General features: G+C 36.2%; 2 protein-coding genes and 1 long non-coding RNA gene across 3 annotated transcripts in view; 2 read left to right on the forward strand and 1 right to left on the reverse strand.

Moving 5' to 3' along the window:
* The window catches only part of LOC136833540 (probable cyclin-dependent serine/threonine-protein kinase DDB_G0292550), a 7,748-nt gene extending 3,291 nt beyond the window's left edge, over window positions 1–4,457 (forward strand). Inside the window, 3 exon segments of the mRNA XM_067095762.1 lie at window positions 3,148–3,775; window positions 3,777–3,803; window positions 3,805–4,457. Coding sequence (XP_066951863.1) covers window positions 3,148–3,775; window positions 3,777–3,803; window positions 3,805–4,354 — 1,205 coding nt within the window. The 3' untranslated portion in view covers window positions 4,355–4,457.
* LOC136833212 (uncharacterized) overlaps window positions 1–18,870 on the reverse strand; it is a 218,780-nt gene that overhangs the window by 147,791 nt on the left and 52,119 nt on the right. The gene's annotated exons all lie outside the window — the stretch shown is intronic.
* Window positions 10,331–15,096, forward strand: LOC136833200 (pro-resilin-like). The gene is made up of 2 exons (XM_067095065.1): window positions 10,331–10,692; window positions 12,473–15,096. Exons 1-2 carry the CDS (start codon window positions 10,671–10,673, stop codon window positions 13,435–13,437), a joined length of 987 nt encoding a protein of 328 aa, XP_066951166.1. The 5' UTR covers window positions 10,331–10,670; the 3' UTR covers window positions 13,438–15,096.

An 18,870-nucleotide genomic window follows, 5' to 3' on the forward strand; every position in this document is an offset into this window, starting at 1 on the left:
ACCTCAGAGTTGCACTATGAAACAATTGTCGGAGAGGATGGAAAGTAAGATGGAAGAAAGAGAATATAAAAAGAGGTACAGTAAAAGGAATGAAAGTGGTTGCAGCTTGGGGCCAAAGGAACGCTGCAAAGAGCCTTAAGTAATGCCTACAGTACAACGCGTGAGGTGCAATGACGGCACTAACCCCTTAAGGGGTTTTGTAGGCTATAGTGAGAGAAGCGCATACTACTTGGTGCATCGAAACACATCCTGGTGCATGAAAACCATCATAAATCCAGCTGTTTGCAACCTTCCGAATCCAGCTGTTTGTATCTTCCGGTACTTCAGGAACTGCGACTATACAGCGGCACCAGTATTCTCGAGTTTCTTACTACTGTTACCAACTTAGGATGTCTGTAATTTGGGCCTTGCACTATCAGTTTAAACAAATATTAATACGAAGTGGTGAACAAAAAATTTTTCTATCTGTTTTTTTCTCTAGAATTTTGCTTCCCCCAAAACGTGGTCCCTTCCGAGTCAAGAGAAAAAGAAAAGAAAAGACATGACCCTAACTACAATACCAACTGCTGAATCAAACCTCATTGCGATAAAACTGACCTTAACTGACATGACTAATGTGTAAAAAGCTGGCATCACAAAAACAATGGTCATCATTAAAGTTTCTAAAGCAAATATCACGTTATACAGAAAAAGAAAAAGATCAATAGATATATTACGACCTTTAAACTCTTCAAATTAATTTTTTTTATCAAATATATGACGCTTAATTAGCCAGGAAGTATCCACTTCGCATACCTACCGAAAGCAAAATTAGTAAAATTACGCTTCAACGTTTTAGATACGACGACCTCGGAATGAATGAATGAATGACTGATCATTCATTCACTCATTCAAAGCCTTCGTATTCCAAGGACTCTGAAGCATAATTACCTATATAAATGCTACCAGTCTCTACTGAAGCATACACATTTGTATGGCTTCATCATTTTTTCTATACATCACTAGAATACTTCCTTTATATCTGGGTGTGACCAATCACACCTCAAAATTAAAACTAACGTTCTAGCCTTGTAATCGCCATTCTGTGACATTGCGTACCACCAATCTTTACAGACCATGGAGGCATCTAGCCTTTCAACTGCAAGATATGACTGCCACTGACAACCTATACTAGACATGGAAAAAGACATATCTTCACTTGAAAGTGTTTCCACATTTTCAGCAAATTACAAATTGATGATTTCCACATCCGCCACACAAACTGAGGAAGACAAACGTAAAAAATTCTTTCAGTTCTATTTTATTTCCCTCAACAGCAAAAGCTCTTTGAAGAAAGTATCGTTAACATATGGCCACCGAGAACATGAATGCATCATTTCCCAAATGGAGTTTGGAACACGGAGATAATCTATTACGACTGAAAGGCCCTTCTTTCTATTCAAATACACACAAACACCACACACATGCATACATACATACATACATACATACACACACATGCATATATATATATATATATATATATAATATATATATATATATATATATATATATATATATATATATATATATATATATATATATATATATATAGATAATATATATATATATATATATATATATATATATATGTATGTATGTATATATATGTATATACTCGGGAACTTACTGTAGCATATAAAGACGGAATGCATCAAAAACATGAAGAACTATAGTACGAAAGTAATGACAAGGCAGATCCTTACAAGCATATTGTTCTCAGGGAAGAAGGGTTTAGCCGGAAATAAATAAATAAAAATACGACCACAAACACACACACACACATATATGTATATGTATGGATAATTTCAGCACCGGTAAAGACTTGTCGGACAAGGTTCAAGAGATTCCGTCATGCGCTTAGTAATTAGGGCATCGTGACAGGTGTGAAATGGGGGCATGAAAGCAAACAGTGGGAGGGACGGGGAGGAAACTTCTCTTCCTTTGCCAGTATAAATTCGCATCCCATCTCGGTGCAGCATCATTCATCTCACAGCTCCAGCATCTTCTCTTTCTCCTGTCTTCCCTCCAGGGTCTATCATACTCAGAATCTCTCAGAGACCTTTCCTTTTCTCTTTCTACAGACACCTGTCTTCTCTACAGAAAGCTATGAGGGCTTTCGTATTGCTAGGTAAGCAGATGTTTAATCATCTTTCTTATCAATGAACTAAATTCAAGTTCTTGAGGCCCAATTCATTCTGCTTGAAGTTACTTATAATTTCCTCTTCGTAGTGACCATTTTTCCATCTTGAAATGAACGCTCATCATATCAGCAATTAAGAGTGAGAACTACAACAATTTCTGCCACACTTATTCAGGTCCTTATTAAAAAAAACTCACTGTAGCATGAGTCTTAGAATGGAGACACAAATACACAGTTATGCGAATGTAGGAATATATTTAAAAATAAAACCTTACACATTGTTTTCAAGAATCTGTACGATTCCCTTTTCAGTCTCTGAGATTGAAAAGGAGAATAGTACATTATCTCGAAAGATATCTGTATAGTTTTTTAATGTATAATGTATTGGAAGTTACACAGTGAATTGTTTCTATGTATTTGTTTCTATATATTCAAGACTATTCACACAGCATTCAAGACCGCATGACAAGCAATTTAATGTTTATCTGTGAACCACTTAGAATCCCGTTCTTCATTGCTTTACTTTGACATTATGAGGTATTAGAATATAATTCACAATATATCTTTTAAAAATGCTAAGTAAAGCAACAATTTTTAATTCCTAACCAATGATAACTACATCTTATGAATGAGAAATTGTACATGCGTATATCTGAATGAAGTTTTAGATTATGTATATTTACTGACGAATTAACTAATTAAATCACTCTAGAGTAAAAGTTAAAGCATCACCTTAATCAAGCTGAAACTTCTATAGCTAAATTCAAAGTTCTGTATCTCAACAAGTCGAATATCATTATGCACACTTTCTTTTTCCACAGCTCTTCTGGGAGCTGTAACATCCCAAAGCTTTCCATCAACTACCTACGGGGCACCAAACGGTGAGTTTTCCAATGGCTTTGGAAGCAATGGTGGTGGTGCTCCTCTAAGCACATCCTATGGAGTTCCCAATGGGGGATATGGAGTTGACGCCGAAATTGCTGCCTTGGCTGAAAACATTCCAGGTGGTGGTGTCCCTGGAGTAGACTATCCAGTACTGGCTTTTGTCCCTGATACAGGATTCTCCTGCGATGCCCAAAGTGTCCCTGGATACTACGCCGATACGGCCCCTGAGGCTGGCTGCCAGGTCTTCCATATCTGCCAAGACAGACCAAATGGACGCCGCCAGCAGGACTCCTTCCTCTGCCCCAACGGCACCATCCTCAATCAGCAGTACTTGGTCTGTGACTGGTGGTTCAACTTCGACTGTTCCACTGCTCCAGACTTCTACTTCGTCAACGAATTCATTGGAGTCGAACCAAGTGCTCAATATGCTAATGGTATCATCAATGGCAATGGAAATGGCTATGTCTATGGCAATGGTAATGGGAATGGCAACCTCAGGACTGTATTCACCAATGGTAATGGTAATGGCAATGGCAATGGAAGGAATGGGTACACAAATGGTAATGGCAATGGCAGAAATGGACTCACCAACGGTAATGGAAGGAATGGATACACCAATGGAAATGGTAACGGAAATGGCATCAATGGTAATGGCAATGGAAGAAATGGATACACAAACGGTAATGGAAATGGCAATGGCATCAATGGTTTCATCAAATGGAAATGGCATCAATGGCAAATGGCATCAATGGTAATGGAAATGGCAATGGAAATGGTTTCACAAACGGTAATGGAAATGGAAGAAATGGCATCAATGGAAATGGCAATGGTAATGGAAATCGCATCAATGGCAATGGAAGAAATGGATACACCAATGGTAATGGAAATGGCAATGGTATCAATGGTTGGAAACCAATGGGTAATGGTAATGGAAGAAATGGATACACCAACGGAAATGGAAATGGCAATGGCAATGGCAATGGCATCAATGGCTTCACCAATGGTAATGGTAATGGAAATGGCATCAATGGTTTTACCAATGGTAATGGCAATGGAAGGAATGGATATACCAACGGCAATGGAAATGGTAATGGAAGAAATGGATTTACCAATGGCAACGGAAATGGAAGAAATGGATTTACCAATGGCAATGGAAATGGCAACGGAAGGAATGGATTTACCAATGGCAATGGAAATGGCAATGGAAGGAATGGACTTACCAATGGCAATGGAAATGGCAATGGCTTTGGTACCCCGTCCCAGTCCTACGGCGTTCCTGTCTTCTAAGTGAGCCACAAGAGCTGTTCCTGAGACATTCTGAGCTACAGTGAAAACTCTCTAATGGAATTTTGATGACCACTCTTCTTCTTTCTCTTCTACTTCTCATTTTCCTCTCTTCACTGCTTCCTTCTTCCTCTTTTTCATTACAAGTGATTCTTTCAACTTCGAGAAATATAATATTTACGAAAAAAGGCATATTTATATTTGATAAATTGTAAAAAATGAGAACAAATACAATATATATACATAAAATAAGACTTTCCCTTTTATCATTGTTTAAAAACACATGTGAGATATATATACATATATATATATACATATATATATATATATATATATATATATATATATATATATATATATATATATATATATATATATAGCCTATAGTTGAAAGTGATGTTATTTATGTAAAAGCATATACGGCAGACTTAAATGGGGAAAAAATGATAGACATAAAATAAAAAAAAAATTCTAAAACAAAGAAAAGGTTAGCAGGGAATATTACAAACAAAATAAAAACTGAATGCCTCAAATTAACACACCCGTTTTATTCTATGCTTGGGTGAAAGTTGCTAAATGTTAACTCTAAATGTCCTTTCTTCATTCCTAAACAAAGATATCAAAACTACGTTCTTTTTATTACTGAAAATCTGGCGACCCAAAGAGATGTCGTTTCATAGCTGATAACACCAACGATTATGATGAATTTATTTTCTGGGAATAATCTTTTACCTGTATATCCGAGTTATCAGGTGTCTACTTTCTTTCATCAGAATACTTATGTTACTGTAACTTTATTGTTATATCTTCAGCTTTATGGTTAATATTAAAATCACCACATTATGCCAACGAAATTCATAAATGATACTTGTTAATGAACTATTCATAACAACTGAATATTTATTTTACTATTTTTACTTCATACTACATGGGCGTTTAAAATAAATGATTTTTTTGTCGAAACTAAGGAATTCTGGAAAAAGGTTTTAAATGGTTTTAATATTAATATATATATATATATATATATATATATATATATATATATATATATATATATATATATATTTTTTTTTTTTTTTTTTTTTTTTTTTAAACAATTCTCTAAGACTTCTGGGCAAACAAATTTTAATACCCTAAGTTCCACTAAAAGAAAATTAACGCTTACTATAATCTAAATAATGATGTACATACACACAACACACAAATAGTGGATCTTAATCTCCAAATAAAAATCATTAGATGACGACTGAAGTAACATTTCTGTTTGTTAATGTATTATTACCGTGGAGTCTGTTGAAATCTCAGTACTACATGAATGCGAGAAATAGTTCAAACAAAACGGTACTTAGAGTGTTTGTTTTGAATTATAGTACGAGAAACATACTAGTTGGCACAGCAGAAAACCCTAGCGGGCCTGATGCACCGAAAACACATGGTAAAAGGCTGTTTGTATCTTCTGCTTGTAATTCTCTCTCTCTCTCTCCCGTTACTTCTGGAGGTACGTCAGTACAGCGGATCTCGTATTCTTCGCGCTTCGTGGAGTACTGTTACCAATTGTGGGGTGTCTCAGTAATTTGGGCCTGGCACTATCTTAAATATTAATACCTATAGTGAACAAAAAAATATATCTATTTATATTTTTTCCTCTAGAACTTTGCTTCTTCCGAAAAGTGGTCCCTTCCGAGTCGAGAGAAAAACAAAAGACATGACCCAAACTACAGTCCCAACCGCTCAATCATATCTCATTGAGATAAAACTGACTATGACTGGCATGATTACAGAAAAGCCATATCATTTATATATAAATATACAAATGTATATATTATATACATATGTACAATTTTTATATAAGTATACGGATGTATATACATACACTGTATATATATATACATATATACTATTTTTATAAGATATTTTTTGGACGAATTTATACTATGGATGGGACAGACACGTGAATATTACTGGGACTAATATCCTCTCAAAAATAGGGCATTTCAATTGTCAATCAATTACACTTAGTTATAAAACGAATGACGTGAAACAAAGTAAAATCAAATGTTTTAATCAAGAGAAATCTACTTAAATGCCAACACAAATCTTTACATAAGCATCCGAGGGAAGATACCCAGTGGAGATCTTCGTGCAGTCCACCTGGCGAATATAAATCTCTTTCGCCCTCGACTTAATAACAGCTCTGGGAGAAGCCCTTGCGTGGCTATTTACATATATGGGAAATGGCTTCTTTTACTCTTCTTTATGAGAGGTGCGGGTTCTCTCTCTTCGGAACGTATCAATTATGTCGTTACACTAACCATGCAGATCAGTTCAGTGGGTCGGGTTGGACTGGGGTTGCTGAGAATGGGTAAGGTAAATAAGTTATAATTTTTGGAGTACAGGTCCCTCCAGTAAACTGAATGAGATATATATACCTTTAGGGATGTAGCTGATTCATACAGGAATTTGGGAGTAGAAAGTTCAAGAGAAGATGCAATTCATTACTACCTGAAAGCAACTGTCACTGTCCCTCCAGTAAACTGAATGAGATATATACCTTTAGGGATGTAGCTGATTCGTACGGGAATTTGGGAGTAAAAAGTTCAAGCGAAGATGCAATGCATTACTACCCAAAAGCAATTGTTTCTGTCCCTTCAGTAAACTGAATGAGATATATACCTTTAGGGATGTAGCTGATTCGTACAGGAATTTGGGAGTAAAAAGTTCAAGCGAAGATGCAATGCATTACTACCTGAAAGCAATTGTTACTGTCCTCCAGTAAACTGAATGAAAATACATTAGGGATGTACCGATTCGTACAGGAATTTTAGTTTATTAGATTTGAATTTACTTTAGCAATTTTACTATTTTTAAAATACATTCTTATCTATCTATTTATTAATTTGTTACTTTATATTTTTCTTTTCTAATAGCTGATCTCTTCTTTAATTATTTCTTATTACTTTCTAATGCTTCCTTCAAATGAACACCACATGAATAGGGTTCATCTTCTGAATAATAATAATAATAATAATAATAATAATAATAATAATAATAATAATAATAATAATAATAATAATAATAATAATAATAAAATTGAAGTGTCATACAATAGGGAAGCAAGAAAAGCAGCAGGGTTTAGGCAAAATATTTAGAAAAGAAAAGAATTGGAGTGTTCTTGGAAGCCAAGATGGGAATGTCTGAAGGCACTGTTGAGCCAATACTCCTACATGGAAGTGAGGTGTGGATGTTGAATGTGAGTGAAAGAACAAACGTTGACGGCGTTGAGATAAAATATCTGAGTAGTATATGAAGAGAAATAAGAACTCAGTGAGAAACATCGAGAAAAAAAATCGATCAAAAACGGTAACTTAGGTGAAGGGATGAATCTTAGGGTTTCAAGACGGTCTGGTCATGGGGAAATAGTGGACATCCATACTTCGTGAAAAGAGAGAATATTTCGGAAGTTTTAGGAAGGAAGACAGGAAGGCTCGGTAAGCACTCGACAGATGGCTGGCAGAGGTGCTGGAAAGGAAGGGTCTTAATATCCAGGAAGCTTCAGTGTGTGCGTAAAACAGAGATGAATGGTGCAATGCATGTGAAGGAGTTCGAAAAGCTGCGGATGACCCTTCTGTGTGGTGCATGAAGCAGTTAATTTCGTGAATGGAACAGCGACCTTCGTATTGTTTTCCCACCGGACCAACCCTTTGAGGAAAAAAGCTGAATGTTGAATACACACACACACATATACACACACACAAACACATATATATGTATATGTATACATATATATATATATATTATATATATATATATATATATATATATATATATATATATATATATATATATATATATATATATATATATATACATATATATACTGCATATATCACAAGAAAACAGTATCTCCTTCGTCAGTCCCTAAGGTGCTTTACAAGATCGTCTTGCTAACAGATACGTATGATTCTTCCGAGCTTTTCCCACAACTGCGGCACACATTAACATTCCATGCATGTTTTGCTTTTTATTTTGTTTTTTCCGTTTTTATCGTGACTTTTAGGCCGCTAATAGACTAATTAACGACAACCAAATTCACTTTTCTTTTATCCGGCAATCTTATGTTCTCAATTATTCCCACTGAAACGTGATCCCTTCAAGAATTGAGAGAGGAAGGACTCCCGCTGTCATGAAAATAACCCACAATTTTTCTCTAACGATCACTCTTTCACTTCTTGATCTTTTATTGCCTGTGCATTGAGGCTGCATCAAAACCTCTGCCTCTCTTATTGTATTTTGAAAATGGTTCCGTTTTCCGAGGTAACTTCGACGCCTATGTTATGTGATGTAGAACTGTTGACGTTTTCCTTTTTAGTTACTTATTAAGTTGCTAATGTGCTAATATAATATATATATATATATATATATATATATATATATATATATATATATATATATATATATATATATATATATATCTTCTACAATAATAAAGTCCGAGTGGATCTTGTTTGTCTGCCCCGGGTGGGGGCAGGATAGGTATGGGATAGGGAGGGTAGGGAGACATGACACCTCCACCCTCCTCCTGCAAAAACTGTTTGTCCACCCCAGGTTGGGGCGGGGTAGGTAGGGGATCTGCATGGTTGGGGAGCCATGATGGGCAGCGCCGGGCTCTAGCGCAGTGTAGCGCGCCATCAAGCTCATATATACATATATATTTGTTGAGGAAGTTGTTCATATATGTTTATATATGTATGTATATAATATATATTAACAAACTTAATCAATATATATATACATATATATATATATATATATATAAATTATATATATATACTATATTATATACTATATATATATATATATATATATATAAAATATATATATATGTATATATATATATATATATATATATATATATATATATATATATATATATATATATATATATATATATATATATATATATATATATATATTAACAACTTACTAAAAATAAAAGACGGAAGACGTCAACAATTCTACATCAGATAAAAAAGGCGTCGAAGTTACCTCGGGAAAACGGAACCATTCTCAAAATATAATAAGAGAGGCAGAGGCTTCGGTGCAGTCTCAACGCACAGGCAATAAAAGATGAAGAAGTGAAAGAATGATCGTTAGAGAAAAATTGTGGGTTATTTTCGTGACAGCGGGAATCCTTCCTCTCCCAATTCTTGAAGAGATCACGTTTCGGTGGGAATAACTGAGAACATAAGAATGCCGGATAAAAGAAAAGTGAATTCTAGTGTCGTTTATTACGCTATTATCGGCCTAAAAGTCACGAACAAAAACCCGGTAAAAAGTCAAAATAAAAAGCAAAACATGCATGGAATGGAAATATGGGTCATACTTGTGGGAAAGACTCGAAAAATCATACGCATCTGTCAACAAGACGATTATGTATAGAACAGTAATGGCGGAGATATTTTCATAAGATAAAACAGGATAGAATATAGAATTTAGGCGGCCAAAGGGCAAGCGCTGGGATTAATGTGGTCATTCGGCGCTGAAACGGAAATTAACAGTAAAAGGTTTGAAAGGTGTAACAGGAGAAAAACCTCAAAGCAGTTGACTATGAATCAATTGTTAGGAGAGGGTGGAAAGTAAGACGGAAGAAAGAGAATGTGAACGGAGGTACATTAAAACGAATTAAAGGGGTTGCAGCTAGGGGCCGAAGGGACGCCTGTAAAGAACCTTTAGCAAGTTTTCGTGCGATGGTCAGCGCCACTGTTTACAAACAGCTAAACACATCAGGGAATGAAAAGCCAACAGAAATGAAACAACAAAATACAAAAGACGAGAAACAGCGCAACAACACAGACAACATTACGAAAGAGACCGTCCGAAGGAGGTGTTGCGACGTAGGTCAAAAACGTGGAGAGCAATGCATCTTCTTCGTGGGTGCTATGAGGGCCAGCATGCGAATGGCCAGCGCTTCTTGGAGGAGGAGGAGGAGACTCCTGCGGGCGTCTCTTGACCTTGCAACAGGGTCAAGTGAGAGGTAGCGTCTGTGGCCACCTCGAATTCGTGGCTCCCCCTGTGGACCGGTCAGGGCAGGGCGTCTCAGGTCGGGGGTAGAGGAGAGATGCTAAGAACATCTGCCTCCTCTCATGATATATAAACGGGCGCCTGAGATCTTGGAATCATCTTCCTCCAGCATCTTCTTCCAGCATCGTCTTCCTCTCCGCTTCTCTTCTCTTCTCTTCCTGCAGCATTTTCATATTCGAAGTCAGGCTGACATCTCTTCTTCGCTTTACGACTGTCATCTTGATTCTCGATTCTCAGTATGAAGGCCATAGTGCTACTGGGTAAGTTTGATTAATCCAGATCAACTTCAGAAAATAAACTGGCAAAATAATAAGATTTTAGCATTATTTAGTAAATTTATCAAACTTGATTTAACATAAGCGCGTAAAGATCAGTTTTGGGAGAATATACTTGTACATGCATAAGAACACACGCACATACATACTTTCAATATATATATATATAAATGTCTTCCTATGCCTTTTGTGCGGATTTTGAGGTCTTGAAGTAACCAAGTCCAATGAGGCCCGGAGAAAGCCATGGAGAGCTTTGCGTAAATTGGAAATAGTAAGTTTTTTTATATCGACATCATCTAAAAAAAAAAATTGGAATGTCAGTTTTTTTTCATATCGACATCATTGCTAAACATTCATGTGGACCTTTTATCTTTCACGCTAGCAATAGGACATTATACATATTTCAATAATTTTCTGTTATATACACTAACAAGCTTCTTACGTCTAGATGGGGTGATTTCAGAGGATTTTTTACGTTTGCTGGCTAGGTTTTTTGGACAAGGATGCTAGCCCATACCCTGCAGTATCAAGCCAACAATAACACTGTGAATTAAACAATCACAAATACTGAGTAATTATCAAAAGCCATCAATAACCTTAGAACATCATTATGACGAGCTGTCAGTTTTTAAAGTCGTAATCCTAATATTCTGTCGATAAAGTATACCGTGACTAATTAATGTTTTGGAGATGGTGACGATGGTGATAAAGCTAACAATCTTACTAGCATAATGCCCCAACGACCTATCTAACACCCTTATCTGGACTAATTAGCAACGATAAATCCAGATACAGTGCCTGGAATTAAAAAAAAATTCATGCACGACATCCAAGAAATTATGCCATAACATACTCATTTTTACTGAAACGTTCCGAGTCCTTCAAAGGGGCATCAACGATAGAAATAAATGTATCTAAATCTAACATCCTTTCAAAATTTTAAATGACCAACAGTGACATGCATTTATTGAGTAATAATTTGCGAATATGGAAAATACGTACCATGCAACGGATGGATGGATGGACGGATGTATGACAGATTAAAAAACAGGAATAATAATATGACCTCATTTAATGAAAATATCTATCTTGTATACTTAATCATTTTATTATTTAATACTGTTCGACCCTTAATCTAAAACTTGAGAAATAAACCGAGCAGTTGAAGGTTGAAACACTGCAGAGTAATAGGAATAAAATTAAAGTTAGGGAACCAGACACAGACAAATCTAGATGTTCACTGAAAGACTTGTTTTCTAAATTTTCTTTAGTAGTGTTTCCGCAGCTAACATTTAATATAAATATGATATAAATCTGAGACCTTAGCAAGAAAACATTACGGACTCAATAGGGCAAAAAATCTGTCTAAAAAGCAACAATACTATTAATCAGATGTCAGTTATAATAAAATGTGATCACAATGCAGCAATTTTAGACAATTTATATGAAAATTAATTTAGTGAAAGAATGGTTTACAAGCTTCACCATGATTCCTCAATTCCAGACAGTTATGCATAACTATGAAACACAATTTTGATGAACATTATTATAGTTTAAGCATATACTTCCTCTTCAAAAGCGCTGATTGTTTTATTCATTTAGAAATATATTGAGGTTTGTAACTTTTAAAATTCCAGAATTTAGAGTAATGCACTGGCTGTCTTTTAAGTGCCATAGGAAAAAAAATTAAATGCAGTTAAAAAAATAAAATCATGAGAAAACACACCATAAACAACTTTTCATTATTTCAAATCTCCCGTTGCAGCTCTACTGGGAGTGGCTTCTACGCAAAACTTCCCTTCTAGTTCTTACGGAGCTCCTAACGGCGGTTTTTCAAATGGCTTTGGGGGCTCTAATGGTGTCCCCAGCAATGGGTATGGTGCTCCTCCAAGCAGATCATACGGGGCACCTAATGGCGGGTATGGTGTCGATGCCGAGATAGCCGCTTTGTCCGAAAACATCCCAGGTGGCGGTGTCCCTGGAGAAGACTATCCAGTCTTGGCCTCCGTTCCTGAAACTGGTTTCTCTTGTGACGACCAGGCTGTCCCTGGCTATTACGCTGACACTGATCGAGAAGCCGGCTGCCAGGTCTTCCACATCTGCCAGGACAGGCCCAATGGGCGCCGTCAGCAGGACTCCTTCCTCTGCCCCAACGGCACCATCTTCAACCAACAGTACCTCGTCTGTGACTGGTGGTTCAACTTCGACTGCGCTAACGCCGAGTCTTTCTACTCGGTCAACGAGCTCATTGGGGTTGATCCTAATGCCGGATACGGTTATGGACCTAATGGCAATGGAAATGGATCAAATGGCAATGGAAATGGCAGAAATGGCAATGGTGCCAGTGGTTACGGTTCAAATGGCAATGGAAATGGAAGAAGGAACGGCAATGGCAGCAACGGCTATAGTTCAAATGGAAATGGAAATGGAAATGGACGTAATGGATACAGCAATGGCAATGGCAGAAGAAATGGTAACGCCAGAAGGAACGGCAATGGCAATGGAAGAAATGGCTACAGCAACGGCAATGGAAATGGCAACATCTTCAGCAATGGTAATGGCAATGGGTACAGCAATGGAAATGGCAATGGCAACGGAAACGGCAACGTCTTCGGCAACGCAAACGGAAATGGCAACGTTGTAGGAGCCCCAGCCGAGAGTTATGGAGCACCAGCTGCTCCTTCCGAGTCTTACTCCGTCCCCTCTGATTCCTATGGAGTCCCCATCTAAGTACATTTTGATTTTACCGATTTTACCTTGAAAGTACAATCTTATACCTTCTCAGTATGGTTTCTAGTTGACGATTTCTTTGCTTCTCCAACTTTACCTTGAGAAATATTTTATTCACGTTCTACGATTCCTTATACCACTCGAAAATTTCTTTCCTTTTACTTTGAAATATTAGCTTCTCCACCTTTCATTTTCAACATTACTCATTTCTAACGTCATTTCTTTTCCCATTTGAAAATCTCTTTATTTCTATCTCAGTTTACTCTTTATTCTCCTATTCTCTTTAAATTTTTCTTCATCATAATTCCTGTCTCTTAATTCTTCAGTACAAAGCTTCTTTTCTGAGGATGTTATGCATTACATTATAAAGTTCTTTTTTTTTTTTGCACTGAACTTTCACTTATGACGCATGTTTCCTTTCTCAAGCCGGGTTTAAAGACTGAGGAACCCAAACTTCATCTGAAAAATTTTCAAGTCTCTTAAGTATTAGTCTTTTATTATTCTTAAATTCAGTATCAAGAATTTATACTTTGCTTTTAAACCTCATGCCTTGTTTCTTTTGTAAATAAATTCCCAACCAGTCCTTGCTTCTGCCTAAGTGCTCTTAACTATTTAACTGTAAATATTTCCTTAAAACACGAGTGACTGTCCTGTTTCTATGCTCTGTCTGATATGATTGATGGCTTACCTCTGTACTTAAAAAATCTTCTTATTACTTTTTCCGGGAATTTAGATGTTTGTATAGCTGTTTCTGCTATTTCAAAATATTCGCTATCTTTGAAAGTCTCCTCACCTTAACCAGGCGGCCCTAATCTTGCTCTTTTCTCTTCTGAAATTTACCAGTCCTAGTATGCATGTTCTTCCCTGTACATGAGTTACCTATCTTTGTATGCTAGACCTTCTTCTTCAAGAAGGTTGGATCATGTTTCTGTATACTTGTTCTTACTTTATCAGGGACTTTTTTAGAGCCTCTTTCGCCTTCTTAATACATTTCTACTCTTCCTATATTCGTTCTTGCCTTTTAAACACGTTTCCAATATTTTTATGCTACTTCTTGACTTCAAAAAATATCCATGTTTGTAAATTAATTCTTGCCTTCAATCAAAGTTCCCCACTTTGCTGGACCTCTCTAGTCTTCGCACGTTTCGTAATTTTTGTAAACTTCTTTATACTTCTACAACAAATCTGTTCTCACCCCCAAGGACTTCGCCATAATTCTATGACTTTAACTGCCTTCTTACAAATGACTTATCTTTGTAAGGTCGTTTTTGCCTTCTAAACATAACTTCAATCTTTGTAAGGTCGTTTTTGCCTTCTAAACATAACTTCATCTTTTCAAAATTCCCTATTTTTCGATTCCTGAGTTCCTCTTTTCGAGGAGTTCTCAATCTTTCTATGACTGTTTACAATACTTTATATGACAGTTTTCGTGTACACATGCAACTGTCTTTTAAAAATTCACCTTCTTTGAATACATATTGTTGCTGAGAAAAGAAGTTTGTCCACTGAAAGTTTCCTATCCTTCTAAACCACTTGTCAGTACAACTCATACAAGCAAATTTAATTTTATTTATTCTTTAAGGCTCTTTATCTACCAGGATTTTACTGATGTCTGAAGGAAGCCGATAGTGTAGATTTATTTTATGACGAACAATAAAATCCCAGATTATAATATGTTTATCTTTATCCTCTTGAAATGGTGTAGGCTCCAGTCAGGTATACTGCAAGTTGAAATTAATTCAGTCTCTAGATCCATCAATTAAAATCACCTAGGATTGAACCACCTAGTTAAACGGTCAGTATTACAGTAAGAATATGAATCTTATCTCGAATCTTATATATGAAATGAAAGTGATTCTTGCTACTAAATAAAATTAAAGCGAATCTTGCAGCTATATGAAATGAAAGTGATTCTTGCTGCTAAATAAAATTAAAGTGAATATTGCTACTAATAAATGAAAGTGAATATTGCTACTAATAAATGAAAGTGAATCTTGCCTCCATATAAAATGAAAGTGAATCTTCCAACCTCATAAAATAAAAATATTAATCGACATGGCGAAAGCAGTGATCGCTAGACCCCTGGTGTCAAAAAAAAAAAAAAAAAAACTGCAAACTATTGTAAGCAGAAGAAATTAAACAGTACCAAAGAAATAAAAAAGCATCCTCCCGTTTTCTTTCATTGTTGGAAATAACAAATTCACTACAGCGCATCATAAACCTAACATGACAAATCTTCAAATGTCAGTAGGCTACTGCTACTGTATATGTCCTCTTAATCCAGAGGGCAGGACTCGATTCTTCAACGAGAGGTTCCGAGTTTTAATTTCCAAATAGTCTAGACTGGCATGTTCCGTTAAATCTAATTGTGCCTCTGTTAAGCCCAAAAGTGAATACGGTATCAATGAGTGAGGTACAAGCTCGTTCATGTACACAACAAGTAGAGGTTAGGTATATCTTAGTTTTACCAGACCACTGAGCTGATTAACAGCTCTCCTAGGCTGGCCTGAAGGATTTGACTTTATTTTAATGGCTAAGAACCAATTGGTTACTTCGGCTTATGGAATCCGAACCACAACAAGTAGAACATGCGCCGAAGTTTCTTCGGCGCAGTCGAGTTTTCTGTACGGCTTATAATGCTGTATGAGCCGCGGTTCATGAAGCTTTCAGCCACGGTCCGGTGGTGGCCTGTCCTATAGCGTTGCCAGACGCACGATTATGGCTAACTTTAACCTTAAATAAAATAAAAGCCACTGAGGCTAGAGGGCTGCAATTTGGTATGTTCGATGAATGGAGGGTGGATGATCAACAAACCAATTTGCAGCCCTCTAGCCTCAGTAGTTTTTAAGATCTGAGGCGGACAGAAAAAGTGCGTACGGACAGACAAATCCACCTCAATAGCTTTCTTTTACAGAAAACTAGAAAGGATCAAGAATGCCATGTTACTGCATAGTTTGTCCAAAATTCCAAGTGACATGATGAGCCTAACAAAACAGCAAACCTTGGTTAACGGTTAGACGTTAGAGTGTGGTTATCACGGATTACTGCTGCCTCTTAGGTAACTACCAGACAATGCTTACAACCAGCTGGCCTCCCTTGCTAGGATGCAGCTCCACCGCACTGTGGAACACCATTCTATCAGACTATGGAGCCTCTCCCAAAAAGAAATGGAACAATGGGAAGGAAGAATAGGATTCTGGCATAGGTTCACCTGTAGCTGTTCTGTCTAGGCAATGAAGTGGGCGACTCCACTGAAATGTGTACTGGGTAGTCCATGACAATATGCAACTACCAGTCACTATAAAGCTTGCCAAGGCATGCTTGTCAACAGCATTTGGTCGCTGGTTTGCAAGTGGAACAACAAAGTATTTGATCTTACTGAGCCAACCAGACTAAGCAGGCATCATGAAGAGAAATGCACAAAGGAGCCACTCAACAATCTCATCTGTTGCAATTGGGTTGCAATTAGGGATATATATATATATATATATATATATATATATATATATATATATATATATATATATATATATATATATATATATATATATATATATATATATATATATGTAGCCCACAGTTCAAGACCTAGCCTTATCAATAAAAGACTGGTCTGATCTCATGTGGGGAAATAAACAGAAAGAAAAAGTGGAACACAGCCCCGAAAGATGAGATAAACCATCCAACTACAGGAACTCATGTGCACCAAGTTTCAACGCAAATGGTTCAGAAATCTAATAGAAGAATTCATAGCAAAGTGACAATAGGATGAAGAATCATTTACTTTATAAACACACATACACACACACACACACACACATGTATATATATAAATATAATATATATATATATATTATATATATATATATATATATATATATGTATATACATAAATATAAACACATGGTATATATTATATGCATATATCTAATATAATTAAATATATATATATATATATATATATATATATATATATATATATATATATATATATATTTATAGATTTATATATATATAGACAGATAGATAGATAGATAGATAGACAGATAGATAGATAAATAAATGAACCAAAGTAAACTTCCTTGTGTTTATTTACATTCTCACCATCAGCCTACCAGCAGGACTGTCAGGACATAGGAAATTAGATTAACTTCTTAAATAAGAGTGCATCCTCTTTTCAGCGCCGTTCCAGTTTGTTTGCTACGTCGTGACTTCCTGCAAAAATTAGTTTTAGCTTTCTGAAAACAAAACTATTGTGCCGGATTTGTCCGTCCGTCCGCATTTTTTTCTGTCCGCACTTTTTCTGTCCGCCCTCAGATCTTAAAAATCACTGAGACTAGAGGGCTACATATCGGTATGTTGATCACCCACCCTCCAATCAAACTGCAGCCCTCTAGCTTCAGTAGTTTTCATTTTATTTACGGCTAAAGTTAGCCATAATCGTGCTTCTGGTAACAATATAGGCCATGCCACCACCGGGCCGTGTTAAAGTTTCATGGGCCGCCGCTCATACAGCATTATACTGAGACCACCGTGGTGGCCTTGATTATATGATGTACAGAAAACTCGATTGCGCTGAAGAAACTTCGGCGCATCTTTTACTTGTTCAATTTTATTACAAGAAATATCTTCTTTCAAACATCATGACATACAAATTTAACAAGAGATACATCACCAGTCCTTAATCGAATTTAAGTGGTTCCGATCACCTTTTGAACATATAATACTTAAATATGATTAGAATGAAAAGGGTTAATTCTTTGATATGATATTATAGACTAAATTGATATATGAAAAATTTATCACAGACTTTCATTTCCCCAAGTGCACGGTCATGCGTTCCAGTCAGTTTCAACAGAAGATATCTCATGGTTTGCATTTTGTTTCAATTAAAAGTAACAACTTTAATAGATCTCTCGAGAAAGTTCTCTTTTTTTTATAACATGTTTTGAAGGCTTTAGATGTGAAGTGATGTAAATTTAAACCTCAATTAACAAATATACGTCGAGTTTTGAAAAGTTTAAGAAAGAACTTTCAGTGACCACAAAATGTTATGTTTACAAATTACTTTCACCAAGATTCAAGAAAAACAACTACATTGAATTTAAGGAAGAAATATAACAAGCCGGATTCCTTAGTCACAACCGAACACACACAGAGAGAGAGAGAGAGACTCTTTTGCAACCCGTCTGGCTGTACCAATGAGATGCATCCCGGTCAAACTTCCAGTCAATGTTTCAAGGTTGCAAGTCAAACGAGCCTTACAGATGCGATTACACCCCAACCGTTCAAGATCGTGACGCTGCTCTCCGGAGTCAGGCACGGACACGCACATACACACACACAAAATCGGAAAGGTTAACAGTTGCGGAATAATTACATGGGACACATCATATAATATATATATATATATATATATATATATATATATAT

This window comes from Macrobrachium rosenbergii, chromosome 51 (assembly GCF_040412425.1).
Source record: "Macrobrachium rosenbergii isolate ZJJX-2024 chromosome 51, ASM4041242v1, whole genome shotgun sequence".
Classification (NCBI taxonomy): Eukaryota; Metazoa; Arthropoda; class Malacostraca; order Decapoda; family Palaemonidae; genus Macrobrachium; species Macrobrachium rosenbergii.